Genomic DNA, 23768 nt, shown 5'->3' with positions numbered 1-23768 from the left:
GTCCTGTAGCCTAGATATTCCTGTGCAGTCATTCAATGCTTTGAATGAGTCTGAAGAGATTCCACTCTTTTTAGTAAAGCAGTTTGACGTGTGGTATGACTTTGACCATCAGCGCAAGGTCTCGTAGGTCAATTTTTCACTTTTTATATATATACATCTTTCATTGACTATTCTCCTACCAAGAACAACCAGATATGCTAAACAGTAGCATCAATATGCAGTGAATGTGCCTCGCTGTCAAACTTCTCAGTTCCAGAGGTCCTTTATTCCTCACACCGTTGGATGTTGTGCAATTGTAACTTCAAAGGTTCAAACGAATATGCATCACATTACTAACCTTACTAACCTAAAACAATTGTTGTACTGTATTTTAATAATTTACTTACATTTCTATTGATTTATTTATTGTAGCTGGAGAAGTAGTAGTGATATTGAACTGAATATAGAATTTAGGCCAAAGGCCAAGCACTGGGACTTATGAGGTCATTCAGCGCTGAAACATGTTAACAGTAAAAGGTTTGAAAGATGTAACAGGAGTAAAATTTGCAGTTGCATTATGAATTATTTGTTAGGAGAGGGTGGAAAGTAAGATGGAAGAGAATATGAAAGGAGGTGCAACAAAAGGAACAAAAGGGGTTGCAGCTAGGGGAAATGAACACCACTTTTTTGAAAGCTTGACTTTCAGATCAATGGCTCTGTGGACTTGTTCCTTATGAATACGGTTCATGTTCTGAATAATTTTTTGACATTTTGGGTATTAAGTATTCAGTATTTTGCACTCTTGATCATTTCTTGTGATAGCATATGTAAGCATCCAATGCCTTCTTGACATTAAATAATCTTTGTTTTGATTACATTCAGTTTGTCCATTCTATATTACTCTTCCAACTTTCCAGAATTTACTTCTCAATTTTGCAGAATTATAGGGGCTCCCTTTTCACTTTGTAGCTACTCCATTACTATAACTCATAAATGTCATTCTAGTTATTACAAGTGCCCTTTCTTCATCCTGGTGCATTAACATCTTTTCAGTCCGTATTCGGTTTGATTTATGTAAATTTGGTTCAGTCACCTGGTACTGGGAAAACACCCTCTCTGTTATTCTAATCAGCTCATCAGCAGTGGGTTAGGCGCCTCAGTGGCGTGATCGGTAAGGTCTTGGTGGCTGAGAGTTCGATTCTCGGGCATTCCACTGAGGTGTTAGAGATGTGTATTTCTGATGATAGAAGTTCTCTCTCAACAAGGTTCGGAAGTCACTTAAAGCCATTGGTCCCCTTGCTAAATAAACACTGGTTCCTTGCAACATAATAACACAATACAAAACAGCTGTGGGTTAGCAGATTGCCTGTTATTCCAGTTGGTCTTCAATTATTCCATTTCTCAGGGTTACAGGAAGGCGAGACCAATTTTTTTGGAAAAGTTCATAGATTTCAACCATAACTCTTCAGATATCTTTTGTTGTCTGAAATCTGGATGACTTTTAGTTTCCATGGTGTTATTCTTTTGACGCTTGCCCTTGTTCGTGTGTTGAATTGAATGTAGAATTTAGGCCAAAAGCCAAGCACTAGGACCTGAGGTAATTCACACCATTGAAACATAAATTGACAGTAAAAGGTTTGAAAGTAACAGGAGGAAATCCTGGAAGTTGCACGGACAGCATTACCCACTTTTATTTCTTAGCTGCATCCAGATTTTAGCTTTTCACATTAATTTTACTTAACAGTTGCTTCTTTACGGTACTTTTTTTTTTTTTTAATTCCCACATATCCTATTTTGTATTCTGAATTAAATTTTTTTTTTTTTAATTGAAAATGTTTTGTAAACAATCTTCTGTGAAAGGGTGTGTAGTATTGTTTATACCATCCATTATTATAAAATTGATAACTAGAGCACAGATTTTCAGAATTATCATCTTAACATGCCTGTGTTATGCAATTAATGCATTTTTGTTAGTTGAAATTACTTGGTCATTTCCAGTTTTATATATCACATGCCACACAATCATCATCCATTTTAGTCACAATACTAATTCAGCTTTAGTGTAGGGTTTAAAGCTTTATAACATTATCACTCACCAGGGTGCATATATCAATTCAAGTCATGTAAGACTCGGTCCAGATTCACATTTCTGAGAACCTTTTCAATTAAGTAGTAGATAATTGTGTTACTTGTCTTTTTCAGTTCACCGAAACCAACAAACATTACTTCGAATCAACGCTGTTCAGGTGATGCACAAGATAAATGAAGTCAAAGAAGTGGAAGGGGTAGACGGAAGAATATTTTAAATGCTGTTGCTACTCTGTACATAATGTTATACCTGGTTTGTAAAAAAAATATATAGTAATCTATATTTACATATCTTTCAACCTTTGAACCTTTGGGGGATTATGCGTATGGTTACAATATTGTCAAACCTTCCCCAGCAATAATTAGCATATCCACCTGTTAGAAAACCTGTGGTTTACTGCTGCAGCACCGGTGGTCAGGACTAACCATGCCACTTTCAGGTATGTATACAGTAGTTGGATTTTAGGACTTCACAGTTTACCTGATCAGATACTGCATAATTTAATGTTCGGTAACTACCAGTATTAAAGTGTACTTAAGCCAATTATCCATATACCTTGGTAGTATCCAAATAGGGGATATGAAAATACCAGTTTCATCTCATTTTTATTAGAAGAAGAATCCTAATATCTTGCCACCAAGGTGCTTCCTTTTTGCTTCTTCATGATCCATGATACCTCCAGATGTTGTAAGAACAACATACCTGTTAAAGGGAAGAAAAAATGCTTGGTATAAAAATCTGCTAAATGAAATAAACTGGGAATGCAAACATTGTATAAAAATCTGCTAAATGAAATAAACTGGGAATGCAAACATGTCAAATCATCAAGTAAAGATACTATACCTCTACATGAATGATCGTTACAATTGGGCCAGGTTTTTTAAATATTATTATTATTAGGCTTGAACCTTTAATAGAAAGGTTAAAACATGTGCTTAAGGTAGGCAAACTGAAAAAAAAGTAATAAATAAATAAATCACATCAATGAAACAGCAAGATATGCAAATGCACATGGTTAAGAATTTTTAATCTAAAAATTCTAATAAAACCGGCTTGGAAAAGGAGAGCGAAGCTAAGCTCCAGTCTCCATAGCGGTAAAAGAAACTGGCGTATCGCAGGGGTCTGAGCTTGGTCAAAGACCACTCATCCACTGCATATATGCAGGAGTTGCCAAATGCCACAGATTCTTTGCTTTACCATCTTTGATTTTCACCGGTTTCCAGCTGGCACAAGAAGATTTATCCTATTGTTAAAACCTCAGGTTTGCTAGCTATGAAAAATTAAAAAAATGCAAGGCCTCTTTTCCAAGACTGGTAAATTTAAGTTATACATGTTTTTTCTAATAATTTTCATTATGTTAAATGACAAATTTTTAATCACTGTATTTATCATAGCTAACAAACCCGAGGTCTTAACAATAGGGTAATCTTCTAGTGCCAGATAGAAATCAGTTAAAAACAATCAAGATGGTTAAGTAGTCTGGCATCTGGCAACTAATGCGTATGAGGTGGAAGCTGGTCGCTGACCAGGCTTGGAACCTTGTGACATGTCAGTCTTTCTTTAACTGCCTTGGAGAGTTGACTTTCGCTTTGCTCTCCTCCACCAAACCGGTTTTTTTTTTCATATCTATCCAGCCCAATGTCCCCACGAGTGTCAACCCTTGATATATCAATATGATAAGGATGTGCTTAGGATATTGAAACCTGAGACTGAAACATTAGCAAGAGGTTGACAAGGCCCAAAGCTTCCACTGTTGGATTTGAAAATAAACTTCAACCTCAGCAATGGTTGGAAGAGATATCCAGAAAGTAAATGTTGGCTAGATGGAAGCACGCTGAAATAATATTAAGGTTGAAATAACAGTGCAGACAAGAGTACAGAAATTTGGTTTCAACTAGGAGAAACGATTCTCCAAGTTGGAGATCCCTCTCATTGTTACTGGCTGTATCACTGTTTCATGTCTCTCCTGTGTTGTATTTTCACAAATCTCCAATCACCCCTCATAGTCGTCAACCATGTGTAGGTCTGGGTTGTCCAACTTCTGTTGCTCACAAGAGCCCAGCTAAAAAATATACTATCCTGGAGTTGTGCAAGGGATATGTCCAAGCCATATACATTTTATCCAAGGAAGGGGCTCAGCCACATATGACATAACATTAACACGGAAATGCGGCGACCAAACTAAAGAAATTACACAGAGGATCGGCGGGTAGTTTCCTTATTAGTGTAACTTATACCTCTCTCCTGCCATGAGAATCCTAATACTGTACTCAAACGTTTTCTCTACTCCAGATAGCAATACATATAATACTAGACTACACTTTCCAATACAATTTCAATCTAATTTACAGCTCTTATTCAGTTTTAGTCTTTCAATAAATTCAACTAAATACGTATTCTGAACTGGATATTATTGTTCCTAAACATTTTTGTCCCTTGAGAAAATTTTGTCATTAGTTTTTTTTTTCTTGTACAGTGTTCAAGTCCCTACTATATAGAGATATCATGCATTTATCAAACAAGATCTGTAAATTGTATCCATCAAACCTAGCAGATCACACCCACACTGAAGGAAAGCTATGAAAATAAATGGTCAAACTAAACCGACTTTATAGAGTAATCAAGTTCTCTCTTAAAGGCTGTAGGAAAATAACTGAAAGGTCACGGAATGCCCATGGCATTCTGAGAACTACAATGCCCCGTGACCAGGTACAGATGCCAATAGTCCCTGGTTCACACAATTTTTTTTTTTATTAACCCTCTTACGCCGAAGCGGTAAATAAAAAATTGTCTCCCGTGTGCCGGTAGGGGTTTCGGAGTGAGCGCGGAAGCGCAAAAAATATTTTTTTTCAAAAAATCACGCGCGCTTAGTTTTCAAGATTAAGAGTTCATTTTTGGCTCCTTTTTTGTCATTGCCTTGAAGTTTAGTATGCAACCATCAGAAATGAAAAAAAATTATCATCATCATATATAAAATAATGCAATGATATATGATAGCGCAAAAATGTTATTGTTATAATACAATTAAGTTTGTTCATACTTACCTGGCAGATATATATATAGCTGTATTCTCCGAAGTCCGACAGAATTTTCAAAATTCGCGGCACACGCAGTGGGCGGCCAGGTGGTAGTAACCCATTCCCGCCACCTGGGAGGGGGCGGATATCAGGAACTATCCCCATTTTCTATTCATATTTTATCAGTGCCACTGTCTCCTGAGGGAGGTGGGTGGGCACTTTAATTATATATATCTGCCAGGTAAGTATGAACAAACTTAATTGTATTATAACAATAACATTTTGTTCATGAAACTTACCTGACAGATATATATATAGCTGAATCCCACCTTCGGATGGTGGGAAGAGACAGAATAGGATTTTTGGGAAACTAAATTAAGTCGATGATATACATCTTGGTTCCTCACCTGTTAGCATAGCCGACTTCGTGATTACTGTCACCAAAGTCTGCTTCTGCGTTACTAGAGTTGCCAGCGAGGTAGAGACCTGTAATGCTGGTGCGCTCTAGATGATCTGTCAACGGGGGCGTGACCACAATGTGACTAGACCATATGACCATACTTCTGAGGGCAATGAAGCTAAAACCACCACCTGACCTAACCTATCAAAGTTAGTTTCATAACTTCTAGGCTAAAGAAAAGGAACGCGCCTCAAGCGACCAACCCTTCAAAGTTAAAAAGCACACCTATCCCTTTTCTATAGGATAGGATTCGTGTTGCTTGCTGCCCCCAATAATATATCTATGGATATGTAATGGTCCTATGCGGACTTAACAGATCTCAAATGTTCGTCTTCACATCCCGTCGGAGTGTGAAGCGAACACAGAGTTGCTTCACTAAAGCGTGGCACTCAGGATGTTACTGAGTGTCATGCTCTGTTGAAATGCTTCCGAGGCCGCGCCCTCACCTCTTGAGCATTCATATTAAGAAAAAATCTCAAATCTTTATGCAAACATAATGAATGAGACTTCTTAAAAGAACTCCTTGACTATAATGCCAGGGTGTTCTTGGACATGAACCAGTCTGGTCTTTTACGGAACACCGCAGATTGTCCGTTGACCTCGACTTTCTATAGTTTTATCAAGATAAAACTTGAGAGACCCGACAGGGCACAGGACTCTCTAATGCCCTTGCCCAATATTTGTGCCATACCCTTGGTCTCCAAGCCTTCGGGTCAAGGGTTAGACAGGTTTTCATTCTTATCAAGAACGGAAGGCTTAGAGGACAGACCGCATTATGTCCTTTAAAGCTAAAACCTCTGATGATGGCTAAAACCTCACTAACCCTCTTTGCCGTGGCTAGAGCGGTTTAGAATGTTAGCCTTTCTGGTCACGTGTATTAAGTTCGCAGTAAAGGTAGGTTCGAAATGCTTTTGGTATCAGAAACTCAGACTACGTCTAAGTTCCATGCCGGAACCTGCGATCCAGGAGAATTTCAAGATCTCCCCAGACCTCAAAGATCGTGAAGCTTTGTTGTTTGACAGAACCGAATCTCTGAGCCTAGAGGCCGTCAACAACCTATTTGCATATTCTACAATAGTTAGGACTTCTAGCTTATCTCATACTTCATACGGAAAGATAGAACCATGAAGAAATTCACAGAGGTCGAGGTGGAGGAACAGTCATTTCCCTTCACTATCTCCAGAAACGGCCCCCACCTCCGATTGAACACTGAAAATAATGGCAGCACTGCTTTGCGCTTGGCCAAGAGACTGCCATTAATCTTGAAGATCTTATCGCTTCTCAATAGTCTGAACGCCTTCAGACTCAGAGAGGAGATATTAGATACTTCACTAAGTGACGATGTTAGATTACACCACAATTCTCTCGGGAAGGGTCTTTGGACAATTCTCTGAATTACCTTGGACTCTGTGAATCCAACCTCTTAGAGGCCAACATGTGGCGACTAAAGCTAATCCTCTAGGATCATGAATAAGGAACAACTTAGAGGAAGCTCCTTCGTCTTCAATATTACGAAAAAACTTAACAAAGGACGCCCTCAGTCTCTCTTCAACTTTCGACATACTTCTAAGTGAGGATTACTCAGACGTCAGTAGTTGTTGCCTTCGATCGAGAAGACCCGCACGGACGTGCACTAGTTTAACGAACCTCTTGAGGATCGTTACGTTCCGTGCCCAAGCCCATAACCAACTCTCTCTCTTCTTGAGCTATGAGAGAGGCTGAGAAATTATCAGAGATGATTTGGGCCACTCGTCCAAACTCACCCTTCGAGGAACTGGAGAGCCGACCAATTTGGCTTCCAATTCTTTCAGACAATGTGCCAGAACATCTGTTCCTCTGTTCGGATGTCTGGCACCCTCCCACTATCACCCGAGGTGATCCTCAAGCCGTTGAGAGAATTTAGAATTATTACTAGATCTTTATGTTATTCCAATTTCTTCTTCGTGAGGAAAAATTGTAGAGGTCTGAATTGCTGTTTATTCAGGGAAAACAAGCTTCTCCAGCGAGGAAATGGTCCCCAGCCAACTAAAATCCATGATTGTAGGGCAGAGAGACGGTTTATTCAGCCATTCCCGCAAGGGAGAGAGACGTGACCAACCGCGCTGACACCGAGCTAGCCGGTACTGCGAGATCACAGTAACAGCAGCCTTGTTCATCGTCCGCACTATCTGCCTGAGTTTGCCAGCTACTCCTTTTACGAAGGGATAGGTATGAAATTATCGAGCAAAGGAAACTCTCAAGCAGGCATATTTAAAACGAACAAAATTCGCTAAATACAGAAGCTGAGTTGGTGTTGTTGTAACAATACCTTAAGAGTTGTTCTTACTCCGAAAACTCTTGGAAGGTTGAAGGGAGTGTCAATTAAATACATTAGAACAACAGTTCTTTCGGCTTCTATCCGCAGAGGTAAATACGATATGCGTATATGACTTGACCCATGCGTTAGCAAAATGACGCAAAGATAAACTACGTAGTATTGTAGTTAATTTGAACATCGAATTCTCTACTACATCTTTCCTCGACGAGAAGAGAGAAAGAAAGGAAACGACTGTCTACGTTCTAATGAATGAGACTTTTTTAAAATAACTCCTTGACTCTTTGCCAAGACTCTTCGCCAAGAAAGGGGGGTAATATTCGATAGAGATCATCAAGAGAGAACCGAGGATCGAAAAGGAGGACCGTTCAATGTTCTTATGATATTGGACATAAGACTTCTTGGATCTAGTCTACAAGTCTTTTTCTTACTCCCCGGATGAGCCTCTGAAAATGAATGAGAGCTCTTTCCGAAATTTGTTAATAAGTTTTATCCGCTTAAACGATAAAAACGTTAAATCTATGTCAATGAGAACTACCCCCATTTTTTATGAGGGGTCCCCCACTTAATTGACAAAACGTTTAGTATCTTGACAATGGGGAAAAAACGTCCTTACTTGACAAAACTATTAGCACTTTGCTAATAGGGAAAACCCTTAACATGACCGAAAGTCACCCAGGAATCCGAGTATATAATCTTCCCGATTCTCAGAGAAATCGAAGAGGAAAGAGAGATCGAAGAAAAATTCGGGTATGTCTCTCCGCTAACTCCGAATCCTTTTTTTAAAAATTTCTGTAAAGGAATGTCCTGTGGAGTCTCCTGAAAAACCTCCTCTTGACGAGCGTTTAGAAAGCGTCACGCGTCCTAAGAAACGTCCTGAACAGCAAATAAGACGCCTTCTACAAGTCTTTTCTCTTCGCAAAGCGTCCTGCCTAGCTTCCACCAAAGCGTCCTGGCGAATGTCCACAAAAGCGTCCTGCTGATGCGCTCCTCAAAACGTCCTGCTTAGCTACGAGCGTGTCTGAGCAGAGAACACCAAGTCTTCTGAACGACGTTTTCAGAGAGAACTCGTTGAGCGCCCTGATGCATGCAAGGCCCGCCAAGAGGCGTCCTGGCGAGCGACCTTGCCAACATCTCAATGTTTATGACGAACCGCGTTTTGCGTATGACGTTGAATATGTTCAAGGGACGTCCTCATGCGAGTCTCCATGGAGAGCCGCACGCTGCTCCTGAAGTGTGTGAACACTAAAGGAATAAGTATGGCTTTCGTCTTCAAGACGGGCCTTAAAGACCTTCATACCTTCTTACAAAGACAGTGGCCGCCTGTGCGACAACTTGCGTCTTAGTAATGCAAAAGAACATCTCCAGAAACGCACTCAGCAAAGGAACGCCGAGCGTCTGAAAGACATCCTCGCAAGGTGCTTGCCGAGCGTCCTGGAGAATGTCTCTACTTATAGGACGTCGAGCACCTCCAAAGGCTTCCTCACGTCTAAATTGCCCTTCTTATGCCGAAACAGAGCCATAAGTTGTTTGACTGTGCAAAGCAGCTTGCCGGACGTCAAACTTATCAGCTTGCTTTTTCGAAGTAAAAGCGAACGTTACATAACGTATACGGAGCGCCATGAGAGAGGAGACGAATACTGAGTTGCTCCTCCAAAAGATGGAATCTAGAATGTCCTTGATTACCAATTCTTTTGGAATGCTAGCGTGAAGGTTGAACAGCTCTAACTTCATGAGCGTTCACTCGTAGGAGGCTCAAATCACTCTTCTGGCAAGATGAATGAGCCTCCTTAATAATGTATAAATGATGTATAAATGAGCGTTCACGTCGCAGGAGGCTCAAATCACTCTTCTGGAAAGATGAATGAGCCTCCTTAATATGTCCCTTAGGAAAAGAGCCAGTGCATTCTTCGAAAAGGGTAATCTTTCATTCCTCTCTCGTGACGAGAGAGAGGACGTGAAGCGTCCTCTTCTCTAAAGCTTCTTTAGGGGGCGCGAGTCCTTCCGAGAGCTCCAACCCCTGTGTGGTGGAGGACGAGAAACAATCCTTCAAGATTCGTGCACGTGCTCGATCTTCGGCAGCCTGGGAAGCGACAACAGGACCTGCCGAAAGGAAGCCAGATCAGCATGAAAAACCCGTAACCCTCCTTCGGCTTTTGACATGCCCTCTCCCTGGTATCTGGGAGTCCGACAGAGATCTAGGCCTAGAGGCGTTATGGGCCGATCTGACGTTCCCTCCTAACGAGAGAGAGGACGTGAGCGTCCTCTTCTCTAAAGCTTCTTAGAGGGCGCGAGTCCTTCCGAGGGCTCCAACCCTTGCGCGGGATGGACGCCTCGGAGGACAAGAAGCAATCCTTCAAGATTCGTGCACGTGCACGATCTTTAGCAGCCTGGGAAGCATCAACAGGTTCTGCCGAAGGGACGCCAGATCGGTGGTGGGGAGCCCCCGTAACCCTCTTGCGGCTTTCGACATGCCCTCTCCCTGAGTCCTGGGAGTCCGACAGAGGTCCAGGCCTAGAGGCATTATGGGGCCGATCTGACGCCCCCTGCCCCTCCACAACACAAGGGGCACTACACTTCACAACACTGATTGGAGAGCGAGCACTTTAGTCTAAGATTACTTGATGTAATCCTCTAGCAGACACTTCTTCTAGGCCCGTAAGCCCATACCACAGGGTTAGGCAAAATAAAATCTAGCAGGGAGGTTAGAAGGTTCATTATTTCTAACTTCTGTTTACTGTGGAGGAAAACTCCTGATTCTAACACGCTCTGAAATGCGTACATGAATCCTACTTCTTCCGTAATCAGTCACACATTACACTAATTACATTGAACTTATGCAAAGAAAACATGTAAACGCCATATATACTAAGCGAGTGTCTACCGAACGTTCCGGTAGCTTCACCTTACCCCATGCAGACAACAAAGTCTGAAACTAGGCTAACTAGCTTCAGACATCAAATGCAATGAAAAAATTTACGATAGCGTATGCCTAGCCACAAATCCAAGTCAATAATCGAAAGAATAATTAGGATACTTAAGCGGCTAATGAAGTTTCAAATCCTAGGCTGGAGGTCTGTAAACAGTTGTTTACCCAGAACCGGCGACAGAAAAAAATTTAAAAATAGAAAATGGAATAGTTCCTGATATCCACCTCCCAGCGGCGGGAATGGGGACTACTACCACCTGGCCGCCCACTGCGTGTTGCCGCGAATTTTGAAATTCTGTCGGACTTCGGAGAATACAGCTATATATATATCTGCCAGGTAAGTTTCATGAACAAAACGAAACTTCATATATAATTGTATTCAAATCGCGCTGTGCGCAAAAACGGTTAAAGGTAACAAGTTACTTTTTTTTTCATTGTAATGTACACTAAATTGCAATCAATTTTGTATATAACACATTGTAACAAACGATAAAAGCAACACAGAGAAAATATTCACAAAATAATTGCATGAATTCATAACGCGCGGACGTAAACAAATATTTTTTTCAAAAATTCACCATAAATCTAAATATTGTCCTAGAGACTTCCAATTTCTTTCAAAATGAAGACACATGATTGAATATTACTATACTGTAAGAGTATTAGCTTACAATTGCAGTATTCGACCATATCTGATGAGTTAAAGTTGACCGAATGTCGAATTTTTACCCAAATATTATTTTTTTATATGCAATTATTTCGGAAATAAGAAAAGCCTACAACCTTCAAATATTTTTTGTTTTTATTCAACATAAAATTTGCGCACATTTTCATATATAAAACTCTATGAACTGCCTAATATGAAACAGAGCAAATAATTCCGAAATGGGAGTACACATTTCGGAGATTTGTGGGCGGAGAATCCGCGCGCGAGGGGAAGTATTTTTTTTTTTAAATTCACCATAAATTTAAATATTTTGCTAGAGACTTCAAATTTGTTTCAAGATGAAGATAAATGACTGAATATTACTAGACTGTAAGAGTTTTAGCTTACAATTGTGTTTTTCGACCATTTCTTTAGTCAAAGTTGACCGAACGTGGTTTTTTTCTATTTATCGTGATTTATATACAAATATTTCAAAAATGAGAAAAGCTACAACCTTCAATTATATTTTGTTGTATTCTACATAAAATTGCACACATTTCCATATATAAAACTTTATGTAACGGCTAATTTAAAATGGTGCAAACATTACCACAATCGCACGTATGATTTTTTCGGAAGAGTTACCGTGCGGACGTAAAGAAAATGTTATTTTTTTCATAAATTCACCATAAATCGAAATATTGTGCTAGAGACTTCCAATTTGTTGCAAAATGAAGGTAAATGCTTGAATATTACTAGAATATAATCGTTTTAGCTTACAATTGCGTTTTTTTTTTTTCGACCATTTTGGTAGAGTCAAAGTTGACCGAAGGTTGAATTTTTGCACTTATCGTTATCTATATGAAAATATCTCAAAACTGATAAAAGCTACAACCATGGGTTGTTTTTTAGTTGTATTGTGCATGAAATTGCGCACATTTCCATATATAAAACCTTATATAACGCTAATTTTAAAATGGTGCAAACATTACCACAATCCGCATGTATGATTTTTTTTCGGAAAAGTTACCGCGCGGACGTAAGGAAAAAGTTTTTTCATAAATTCACCATAAATCGAATAGTGTGCTAGAGACTTATCCAATTAGTTTCAAATTAAGGGAAATGACTGAATATTACTAGAATATGACAATTTGTCGAAAATTGCATTTTTCCTAACTATACAAACCTGAGGTCCTTTAACAATAGGAAGGTAACTAGCGGCAGCTGGGACGGTCGTAAGCTTCGAACAAGGGAGAACGGTAGTTACTGCTTGTCCGATCGTGCGCGCGCGCGCGCGCCCGAGAGGTGAAGAATCACTTTTGCTTTAGGCCCATGCAAAAAGTTGCAGAGTGAGGGGTGGCATGAGGTGGGACTATATGTAAAGGACCTCAGTTTGTATAGTTATGGAAAAATGCAATTTTCGACAATTGTCATTTGTTCCGATACGTAATACAAACCCTCGGTCCTTTAACAATAGGAAAGACTCACTTCTTGGTGGGAGGAATCTGAGTCTTTTTGGTGAACAGACTGGTGTTCGTCCAACCCTGGAGTGCCTCCCTGGTCGTAAGAGCAGGGAGGAATCCAAACCTCTGTCCGATTGATCGGGGTGTGCACCGCAGGATCAATGGTCAGACCTCTGGGCCAAGCACTAAGAGAGAGGCAAAGCGTATCTCTTCGTACCAGCAAGCAAGAACTTGTTCCTGTTTGCAAGAGACAATCATAAAATGATGGGTTTGTCTCAATTTGGCATCCACTTCCTCCCCCTTGTTGGAGGAAGTGTGGATATTTACTCCTATCCCTACTGAAAGGGATAGGATGGTGCTCTATTGAGTAGCTCACCTGCATCTCGTCCTTACCCAGCAGGGTGACGACCGTGTCCCTCTACCGAAAGGGTAGAGGGAAGAAAAAGATGGGTAAGAGGAGCCAGTCACACTCTCATTCCTCATCCATTCTTACGGTCACACCAGGACTCGATGCTGTTCAGCCTGTCGAGGGTCTGGGGGGTTAACTACACAACGTGTTGAGCAACCACCACGGTTCCCAAGGAAAAAGATCCAAGGAACTGTGGGTCAATATCCTGAAGGTAGAAGGAGGTGCATGCGGTCCGGTTGGACCGCAGGCGCCTGCCTTCATTACCTGCGCCACGGAGGGAGAAAAAAAAAAAAAGTTTTTTCTGCGGAACGCGAGAGAATGATGAAGAGGCGTCCACTACTCATCCTGGGTGTCGAGTTTCTTCAGACAGCTCCGTCGCACCTTCACAGGACAAGCAGCATAGCCTTCGTATCGGAGGCGGTGACGTCCATTAGGGAGGGTATTGTGAAGGACTCGAACCAACTCGTCAGTTACCGAAGGGTTCTGAGTCTTCCGCTACGAAGATCGTACGAAATCGAGCGTCACAAATCCCATCCCTTTGTGCTTGACTTCTCAAGAGAAGTCATGCAGTTACCTAAGACGAAAAGAAGGGAATAGTCGTATGACCTATCCCTCTTCTCGACTTTGGTTATGTACAGTACTCATACTGACAAGCTATTAAGACGAAGTAATGATTGCTCTGGAACAACCGAACTAAGTCCACAGCATAGTTCGTAACTGACCTCGGACGCTCTGACAGCTGCCGACTGACTGGTTCGGAATCAGTAGAGGCAAGTTGTCCAAGCATCCGGGTAAGTCACGTGACCTTCGCCCCTTTAAAACCAAAGAGTTATGCTGAGAGACCAAACAAATAAAATATTTGTTAGTCACCGATGTCGGACGGCGCGGCGATGATTCTCTTAATCATAAGCTCAAAAGGCGAAAGTCAATTGCCTTCAAAAGACCGAGGTCCCTGATGGCAAGAAAATCTCATAGACGTTGAATCTCAGCTTAAGGAGAAACAACACTATGTGACGTTGAAGACGAAGGTAGGCAATGAATGCAACCTACGTCTTCCAGCTGAATCGAGAGAAGGAATCTCAAGATTCTAAACCTGTGCTTACAAATGACTGAAAACGCTAACCGCCATTTCATTGCTGTCCGTTGTGCAATGAAAGCGGGGCGTTCTTCAGTAATGAAACACAGGGAGAGCCGCTTGAAGAACTGCTTCTCATGGGCTGAACGTTTGGAAGTAGAGCTGGCAGGTGTGGGAGTAGGCGATGTCTTTCAATACTCTGCTAATCCGGGGTGAACAATGAACAATTGTACACCTCCGAATACAAGATATTTTGAGGACAAACTCAGATTCCGCAAAATCTTCGCATTATCGGGATACGATGCAGCAAGAGACTATTACAGAATTCTGTTACCGGTGGCGGTAAACAGAAAGATGAGAGTCGAATAGATATCTCTGTTTAAAATTCTCGCAATACCGAAGACGATGAATACTAGCGTTTCTCAGCAGTAGATGGTCATTCATGTATGCGAGAATCCCCGTTAATCAGAGACTTAAGTCCGTGATTGTTGGGCAGAGATACGGTTGTTATTCAATCAAAGCAGGTGAGAAAGACATAAACAACCGTCTATCTCAAAAGCGGCAGCTGATACTGAATGCTCGGGCAATTCAATACGCAGTAGCTGTCCGCTGACGTTGTCATCCTGAGTTGCCAAGTAATCCTTTCCACGAAGGAATGCGTTCGGCTAGAACCACCGAGCATAAAAAGATATGCCTCGAGCAATTATATTTAAGCGAAACTAATTTTCGGTAATATAAAAGCTAAAATGGTGTTGTTGTGACAACACCATAACGTATATAAAATTGAAACTGGAAACTCCTGGGAGGTTGCAGGCAACCCGGGTTTGCAGTTCAATAGAATACTTTTCGTCTAAGTCGCAATCCGTAGAATAACCAGATATGCGCCTACCCCTCGGACCATTCAACTGCTTAGCAGAATCATGTCGCGAGGTTAATATACGTAGTATATTTGTAGGATTCTGAACAACGATCTCCATCCTAAATTCTTTCCTTCAAGAAAACAAAATAAGGATTGGAGATCGACCACCTTCGTTCTCTATTAAAGAGAGTGAGGAGAAGTCTTCCTCGAAGGAAAGCTTCAATGGTGAACAGAATACTAAGACGATAGTTCCAGCCAGCACTGGATATTCCCGTCCGTTCTTCTCTATTCCAGGTTGGTCGCCTACTGTGAGATAGTCTTCTTTCAGCAGCAGTCTTCTTCCTAATGCTAGAAATTCCAGGAATTCGAGCATCAGGCGAGGTTCCCGATTATCGTGTAACATATCGGGGATTCTCGTCTCGCTCACTTTGGACCGTGGTCTCGCCTAAGTGTTTGGAGATCGTAAGAAACTCTAAACACTCTGAATGCGCTAGAAATTCCGTAGAATTCTAAGCAGTCTGCGAAACCCCCACCGAATTCGTCAACGATATCGGCTGGTGGTCCTCTCGATTCCCGTAGAAATCGAGAATGGGGCAGGATCCCTCCTCAACGACCGGGGCTTACGTCAGGTAGGACCCGAAGGTCCCCCCTGGTAGCGCAGTCCCCAACGTGGGATCCTACAGAGAATCTCTGTAGGATCCTTCCCCTTTCCCTCGTAGCCGTAGGAGAGAGGGAATGGGGGAGGAATTGGATACTCGCTCGCCTTCCCAGTGGAACTAGCAGTTGGAGAAGAGTAGGAGCAGCCATCGCCTTGCGGCGATGGCCTCTCAGAGTCTGGGAAAACGTATCGTCAGGAGAAAACGTTTTTCCCGAGGAGGGTTACGAACTCTCACTGTAGGTAAGGGTCTGCCGCCACTGTGAACGTCGTCTGGGTGGGGCTGATCGACACTGACAGGAGAGAGCCGATACTGGTCCTCCGACTCATTCCAGTCCTCGTCGAGGTCGAAACCTCTCAGGAGGACCGAAGGAGTATTTAAATACGGTGTCCGAAGACACGTAGAAACGCCGCTGTCGCAGTAGAGGAGGTGGAAGTAGCTTGATCGACCGGCCAGAACTGAGAGAGCCTTCTTGTCGGAGACTAGAGACTCTGGTTCAAGACAGAATCGGTAAGCTCCGATCGCGGCATACCCACCGTCGGTTTGGGTTCCCTCTCTGGGCCCCAAAACGACTCGAGCAGAGACATGGGTCTCTGCTGGTGGGAGCGGCGATCCTTCCCCCCGGTCGTTGTGCTGACGAATCAGTGCAATAACCTGGGTAAAGTTACTCTGAATCTCGGAAGTTACAAGCGTCTTGAGGAGTAGGACCGTCCCAGTCCCTCCAACAAGAGCAGCTCCCCAGGACCCTCCTCCTTCAGAAGAAGGACCAGCAACAGATCCCTGACGGTTTGCCTCCAATCACTTTGCGCGTGAACTCCTGGTTGGTCCTAAGACCAACCTGGCACGTGCGGCGTCGTGACGGGATCGTGAGCGGCGCATCTCTCACGATCACTCCTATATACCTAGCTCTTCCTGGCGTATGCCGAGGAAGTTGAAGGTAAAATCGGAGAGAACGAACTGACGGCTACCAACACCCCCGAACCCCACCCCCTCTCCCCCTCACGGTTCGCCTCCAATCACTTGCGCGTACGTCCTGGTTGGTCTAAGACCATACTGGCACGTGCGGCGTCGTGACGGGATCGTAGCGCGCACCTCTCACGATCACTCCTAGCTACCTCGCTCTTCCCGGTGTAGCCCGAGAAGTTGAAGGTGTGGAGAGCAGACCTGACGCTCCCCCACCCTCTCCCCCGCTGGCAGACCAGTCGGTACGTGGGGGGGGCTGCAGGGCAGCGATCACCAACCCGCGTGGTGATCGATCTGCAAGCCTGGCCGTGCGCTCACCAACCCGCTGTGGTCGAGCGGCTCGACTGAGCACGGAGTCGACCCCGGTCCCCGTGCGTCAGACGAGCTGCTGCTGGTCACCGTATCCGCCCGTGGTCCCTGTGGGAGCGGCGGTCAGGTGACCTCAGAGCTCGCTTTCGCCGTGAGACCGGTGAGCGTCCTCACGGCACGTCAAACCGCTGGTACCAGCCGAGGCTGGTACCGTCGGTCGAGGGGACCTGGGGGACCTCTTCCCAGCCTCAACCCGTGGCCGGTCAGAGACCGTCACGTCCACCCGAGGTACCGGCTGGTCGCTGCGAGAGCGGCCGCTGGCCTGGCGAGAGTCACCTGAGCGGCTCTCGACAGTCTTCTGCTCCGTGCCTGCCCTCGGTCATGACGCTGACGCGAACTCAGCGTCTTAACTTTGGCTGCACGGTCACCCGAAGGAGATCGTACACTTCGGAACTTCTCGCGGACGAGAAACCGAGCCGGTACCTGGCTTAGCAGCAGAGCTTGCCAAAGACCAGGCGAGGGTGTACCAGCGGTAGCCAGCACACCCTTGGTCCCCGTTCTTCTTCTTCTTCTCAGAGAGGGGACGACGGGTTTTCCCCGTTCCCGAAGGAACAGGAGGACCAGCAAGAAGACCCCCCCGTAACACCGGAATGTGACGAGCCCTTCGAAGTTCCCGAAGGAGTCTTCTTAGGGGGAATAACAAAACCCGGTTACCAGCTGGTCGCTGCGAGAGCGGCCGCTGGCCTGGCGAGAGTCACCTGAGCGGTTCTCGCCAGCCTTCTGCTCCGTGCCGTGGTCTTGGCGCCGAGCGAACTCTGGCGCCGAAACTTTGGCTGCATGGTCTCCCGAGGGAGAGCGTACACTCGGGATCTCCCAGCGAAGAAACGAGAGACCGAGCCGGAACCTGGCGTAGCGGCATCGCCGCTAGCACCAGGCGAGGAAGTACCAGAGCTAACCGATACTCCTCTGGTCCCCGTCTATCTCTTCCTTAAAGGAAGGGGAGACGGGCCCCGCTCCCGAAGGAGCAGGAGGACCAGCAGAAGGACCCCCCGTCCCACCGAGGTGGGACGGGCCCTTAGAAGTTCCCGAAGGAGACTTCTTTAGGGGGGGGAGGCAGCCTTCTTCTTCTTCGGCTTATGGGCCTTAGAAGTCGAAGGGGAAGAGGCAGCAACAGACGAAGATGACACCTTCCTCTTCTTCGTCAGCTCACGCAGGACAGTCGTCAGTCCTCCATCCAGGCCGGAGTCGGGCCTATTGCCGAAGCAACACGGCCCCTCCGACTGCACCTGTCCCGGAAGGACCTGGGACTGGGGAAGACACACCATGGGCAGGACCAGCATGGACAGGCGCAGGAACCAGGAGCGACAGGAACAGCAACCCAGCTCAGGAGCGGCAGGAACAGCGGCAGCGGTAAAACACAGAAGGGACAGCCAAGCCAGTAGCGGGAACCACATCAGCGACAGGTAGGCAGGCAGGCCAGCATCGCCTCGTAGAATCATCGGCAGCCAGCGTGGTACTGGCGGCCGGTCCAGGGGCGAGCTGCTGGAACAGCGGAAGTCTGGGGCAGGCAACACGAAGAAAACACAGGCGGCGGCGGCATACCCCCCCCTCCTCGGTACGGCGCGACCGGCCCTAGAAGCGGCAGACGGCGTCACCGACACAGCATGGGGAGTGTAGACCAGCGGGGGGAAGCAGCATAAGCGGCCGTGAAGGTTGTAGTGGGAGACCATCCAAGGTCACCGCCCCAGACCTCGCTAGACTCTGCAAGCAGATCGTGGATGCTAGGCACGCACTTGCAGCCGCAGTGGTCCATACCTGTCCCAAGGTCGTCTCCCACGGCTGTAGCACCTGCGGTAGCACAGACGATTAGTAAGAGGGGTTCCCTCACGCACGGGGGGGGAGACATGCCCCCACCCCGAACGGAAGGAAGACCCCAAAAACAAAATACGAGGAAGCTGAGCGGGGGGGCAGGAAAGAAGACGAAGAATCGGATACCAAGGGAGTCACGGGAGAGCTTTCCGACGACTTCCTGGCAGACCTTCGCTTCCCCTACCCCCGCACAGCAGTGAAAAGTAATATGAAAATGAAACAGAATACTGCACTTGCGATTCACTTCATAGAACTTAAAGAGGGAAAAAATCAATTCCCGGTAAGAGCGGAAACTTGATCCATAATAATATGATGCTATCATAATATATATGAAAATGAACAATACTGCACTTGCTATTTTCACTTTCACAGCACATAAATCGTAAGGATTAATTCCCGGGTAAGAGCGGAAATTGATCCAAAATTAAATTTGATGCATTAATAAATGAAAATGAAAAGAAAACTGCATTGCGAATCCACTTTCATTGCATTCTATTCATACAAAATAAGAGGCTCTTGCCGAAGCGCAATCAAGCTCTCGGCAACGAACGCACAGGGCAAAAATATAATGAAAAAGAGTACTTACATCTTTCAATTACACACTTTCGCCCAAAATACATGACTCGGCGTGAGTGCGCCCTTGCCCTCGGCACCGAGACATAATTCAAGGGTTCAATTCATGAAAAGAGCGGAAATCGCCGTCTCTACGGCGATAGCTCCATGTTGATTCATAATTAAGTAATGAAAATGAAAACAGTGTACTTACAGTTTCATTTTCAAGTCAAACCAAACCATTAGTAGAAAACACAATATAAACAAAGCATACGACGATGAGCGGGCAGAGAGCGATGACGAACACGTCCTTCACACCCGCGTGCCGAAAGCAAAAGTGATTCTTCACCTCTCGGGCGCGCGCACGATCGGACAAGCAGTTAACTACCGTTCTCATCCCTTGTCGAGCTTACACGACCGTCCCAGCTGCCGCTAGTTACCTTCCTATTGTTAAAGGACCGAGGGTTTGTATTACGTATCGGAACAAATAAGCGTTTTAGCTTACAATTGCGTTTTTTCGACCATTTCGGTAGAGTTAAAGTTGACCGAGTTGAAATTTTGTTTTGGCAATTATCGTTATATGAAAATATCTCAAAACTGATAAAAGCTACAATCATGAGTATTTTATTGTTGTATTCTACATAAAAATGCGCACATTTTCATATATAATACTTCATGTAACGGCTAATTTACAATGGTACAAAAATTATGTCAAAGTGACGAAATAATTTCAGAGATGTGTCACAGATACTTTTTAGTGAAGCAAGAAAGAAATTCGCGCTTGCGCACCTGCGTAACGATTGTAAACAAAACAACACCTTGATCCGTGAACTCCCAGCGCGTGATTCAAAAGTTTTAGGCTGGTAGGCCTATAAGTATTTTTCCGTGAATTTAAAAAAAAACTTTTGTAAGTCGACGTAAAATACGTCCAGGTTGGCGGGAGGGAGACAAAAAATGTCGACGTAAAATACGTCCAGTCGACGTAAGAGGGTTAATTGTACCAATTGTCCAGCTGGCGCTGGTAAACATCCTTATGTTAAGACCAAAGGTTTGTTTCGTATATAAACAATTCAACCTTTAAGTTCAATTGTTTCGCAGTTCAAAAAATCATGTCGTCACTTTTCAAAATCAACCCTTAATGGACAAACATGCTCACATTGAGTAGCAATTACAGGTTTTGGATGGTGGACAGAGTTACTCATGGTGAGTAACAATATTACACACCATCGATTTTGGGAATCAGGCAGGAAAGAGGTGCCATTACTTCTATAGCCAATACATTTACTAATGGCAACTTTTAGACTGGCTAAAATCTAATGGGTGGTTCATGTGACTTAGTTGGGTTCTTGCTTCCAGGTAGGATGTAGTGCCTAGTGCATGTCTGTCTCACAAGCCATTTTAATAGAAATTTGTTCATAAACATACCAAAGGTTTGCTGTTGGTTTAGTTCTTATCTTTTATGACAGTATATCCATGATAGATGTACTTTTGCAAACAATTATTAGAAAAAAACATGTATAGTAAATCCAAAAACGTTATTGCATCTTTGTTCTCGGTAAATTTACATAAATATTTTACAACAAATATGCTCAGAGTTTGTTACTAATTTTAATTCTTATCTGTTTTGATATTGTGTGAGCTACAATATTATTTTCCAAAATAAAATAAATTTATTTATTAAAAAATCATGTATAACTTCGTAAAACTTACGATTGCCTTGTAAAAGAGGCCCAACATGGGGTTGTAATTTTCAACTTATTGTGGAAGGTAGGGAAATTTTTTATTAATTTTTTCTTACACCATATGCATTTGCATATCTCCCTCTTCCCATCACATGTTTTTTCTGAAATTGACCAACCTCAAAGTTTTGCCGACCTGTGGTGCTGCATATTGATTTATTACCCCATCCATTAAGGGTAAAGTGTAGATAAGGTAGCACAGAATAGCAATTTCTCCCTCAACAACATCAAGGCTTCATTGAATTTGTGTCAGTCTTCTTGAAGAAATAAGAATTAATTTTTGAAAACGTAAGTTTTGAGAAAACAGCAAAAGAAAAAATTTATAGCTTATTTTCTAGTAACTACAGCCCAAAATTGTGTATATCTCAAAACTGATCCAATCTAGGATCATTTATACACTCAAATTTTTTAACAGTCATTCTCAGTGCCTTAAGTGATAAACAAAATTTTCTAAGAACCAACATGAACACATTTTGTTTTAACAATGATGTTTCTAGATATGTTAAAAAAGAACACATTAGAGAGAGTCCAAAACTTTGAATAACTTACGTGACCCTATCCTAAATTATTCTTAGAGACTCTTTTTACAAGTCTTTCACAATTCGTGGTTCAGTGTCATACAAATGAACAAAATTGTCAATAAACCAAGCATTGCTTCAAGATATGTTTATTTAAACATACTAAAGCAGTTAAAAACTGTTAGGTGATACGGTAGACCCCAATATTTGCGGTGAATGGGTACCAGAGCTAAAATCCATGAATACTTGAAACCACTCTAAAAACAATTAGAACTGTCTATTCTGATAGTTAAAAAAAAAAAAAAAAAAAGTGTATACTGGAGCATTTCAAGTTTAATCACAAAAAGTGAATTTTGTCAAAACACAGAAATTCTTGAAAAATACAGCAAATACGCACATTTTCAGCGAATAATGGGTATATATGGTAGACAGAAAACGCCACGAATAGGTAAGTCTGTGAATCGTGAGTCCATGAATACAGGGGGTTTACTGTGACTAAAATTCAAAAATTCCTTAAAATTTGGCAGTCAGCACCCCTCAAATTTAATTTACTATTAACCCAGTAGCATTTTAATTTACTAACAATCCAATTGCATCTCCACAATTTAGTTAGAAATGACTAGACATCATCTCACAAGGCTTAATTAATAAACTTACCCGAACTGACGAGATGGCAAAAGGTTGGTGGTCCACTTTTCAATTGAATGTATAGAAACATCAAATCTGGGAGAGATGACACCACATTTGATAAGACGACCTGTTAAATTTACGACAATCTTGCCTGCACGATGATCATCTACTATCTCAAACTCTCCAATATAGCCTGAGAAAAAATAAAAGGATATTATCAACTCCTAAATACAGACTTAAAAACAAATTACTATATATGCCAGCATATATGATGCACACCTACTTTACAAGGATATGTAGTGGAAAAACAATTTTAGTTTCATCCTAATTCCAATGAAAGGGACTGAGAATTTATTGAAAGATAATTCAACATGACTAAGGAAAAAGTGATGCTAGTTTAAATTTGATGTTAAAAATGTTAATTCTATTTAATCTGAACAAATAACAATAAAACATAAAAAAAGGGGGAAAAAGTATATATATACTAAGACAGCACAGCTGTCAGATATGTTTGAGAAGACCAGCTTCTTTGATAAAAGAGATAACGTTAATAACACATGCTTTCTCCCAAGTTTAGGCATGCTATAATTACCACTTGCTTCACTACTATAAGCTAAAAAACCATTAGTAAGTTCCACTAGACTGGGACACTTAACCAGCAAATGCCTAACAGTCAGTGGAACTAAGCAATCGTCACAGAAGGGCTCATTCTCCCCATCAATCAGATAGCCGTGAGTTAAACGCGTATGGCCAATACGTAATCTATACAATACAACCTCCCACTTCCTTGTTATTGGGTCATATTTCCAAGGGTGTGTCTGTCTAGTAATTTCTTTCATTTTATTGGGGCCTACTCTGTCCCACTGAAGTCCCCATAAACGCTGGACGGATTTCCACATATCAAATGTATCACAATATGGAACGGGATTTTCTCGCTACCAAAGTTTGCACTGCTGATTTGGCTAGTTTGTCTGCCTCTTCGTTTCCCGATATGTTCACATGGGCAGGAACCCAACAAAATTAAAAAATGCTGCTCAATTCTGGTGCAAGAAGATCCACTGCAAGATCTTCAACACCAAGGGATGATCGGTATTAAAGACTTCCAGGGACTGTAAGGCACTTTTGGAGTCTCAAAATATTGTGTAGCTACACACTGGGAGTTACAATATGTTCCAGTGCTACTAGGATGCCATACAATTCAGCTGTATAGTTTGAGGCAACAGAAGGAAGTGCACCTCTTCGGTTAAAAGATTCGCTAAAAACTCCATATCCAACGCCGGCATTGGACTTGG

At 43.0% G+C, this 23768-nt stretch overlaps 1 protein-coding gene across 1 annotated transcript; it reads right to left on the bottom strand.

The window, feature by feature from the left end:
- Window positions 1–2660: 2660 nt before the first annotated feature.
- On the bottom strand, window positions 2661–22669 carry LOC135195031 (small ribosomal subunit protein uS8A; the record flags this gene model as incomplete). The annotated part of the gene is given in 2 exon segments (XM_064221345.1): window positions 2661–2770; window positions 22504–22669. Coding segments are annotated over 2 exon segments (260 nt in total), but the record flags the coding sequence as incomplete, so codon positions are not given.
- Between the last annotated feature and the right edge of the window lie 1099 nt (window positions 22670–23768).

This window comes from Macrobrachium nipponense, chromosome 15 (assembly GCF_015104395.2).
Source record: "Macrobrachium nipponense isolate FS-2020 chromosome 15, ASM1510439v2, whole genome shotgun sequence".
In the NCBI taxonomy this organism is placed as follows: domain Eukaryota; kingdom Metazoa; phylum Arthropoda; class Malacostraca; order Decapoda; family Palaemonidae; genus Macrobrachium; species Macrobrachium nipponense.
This window is presented reverse-complemented; position numbering and strand designations above follow the sequence as displayed.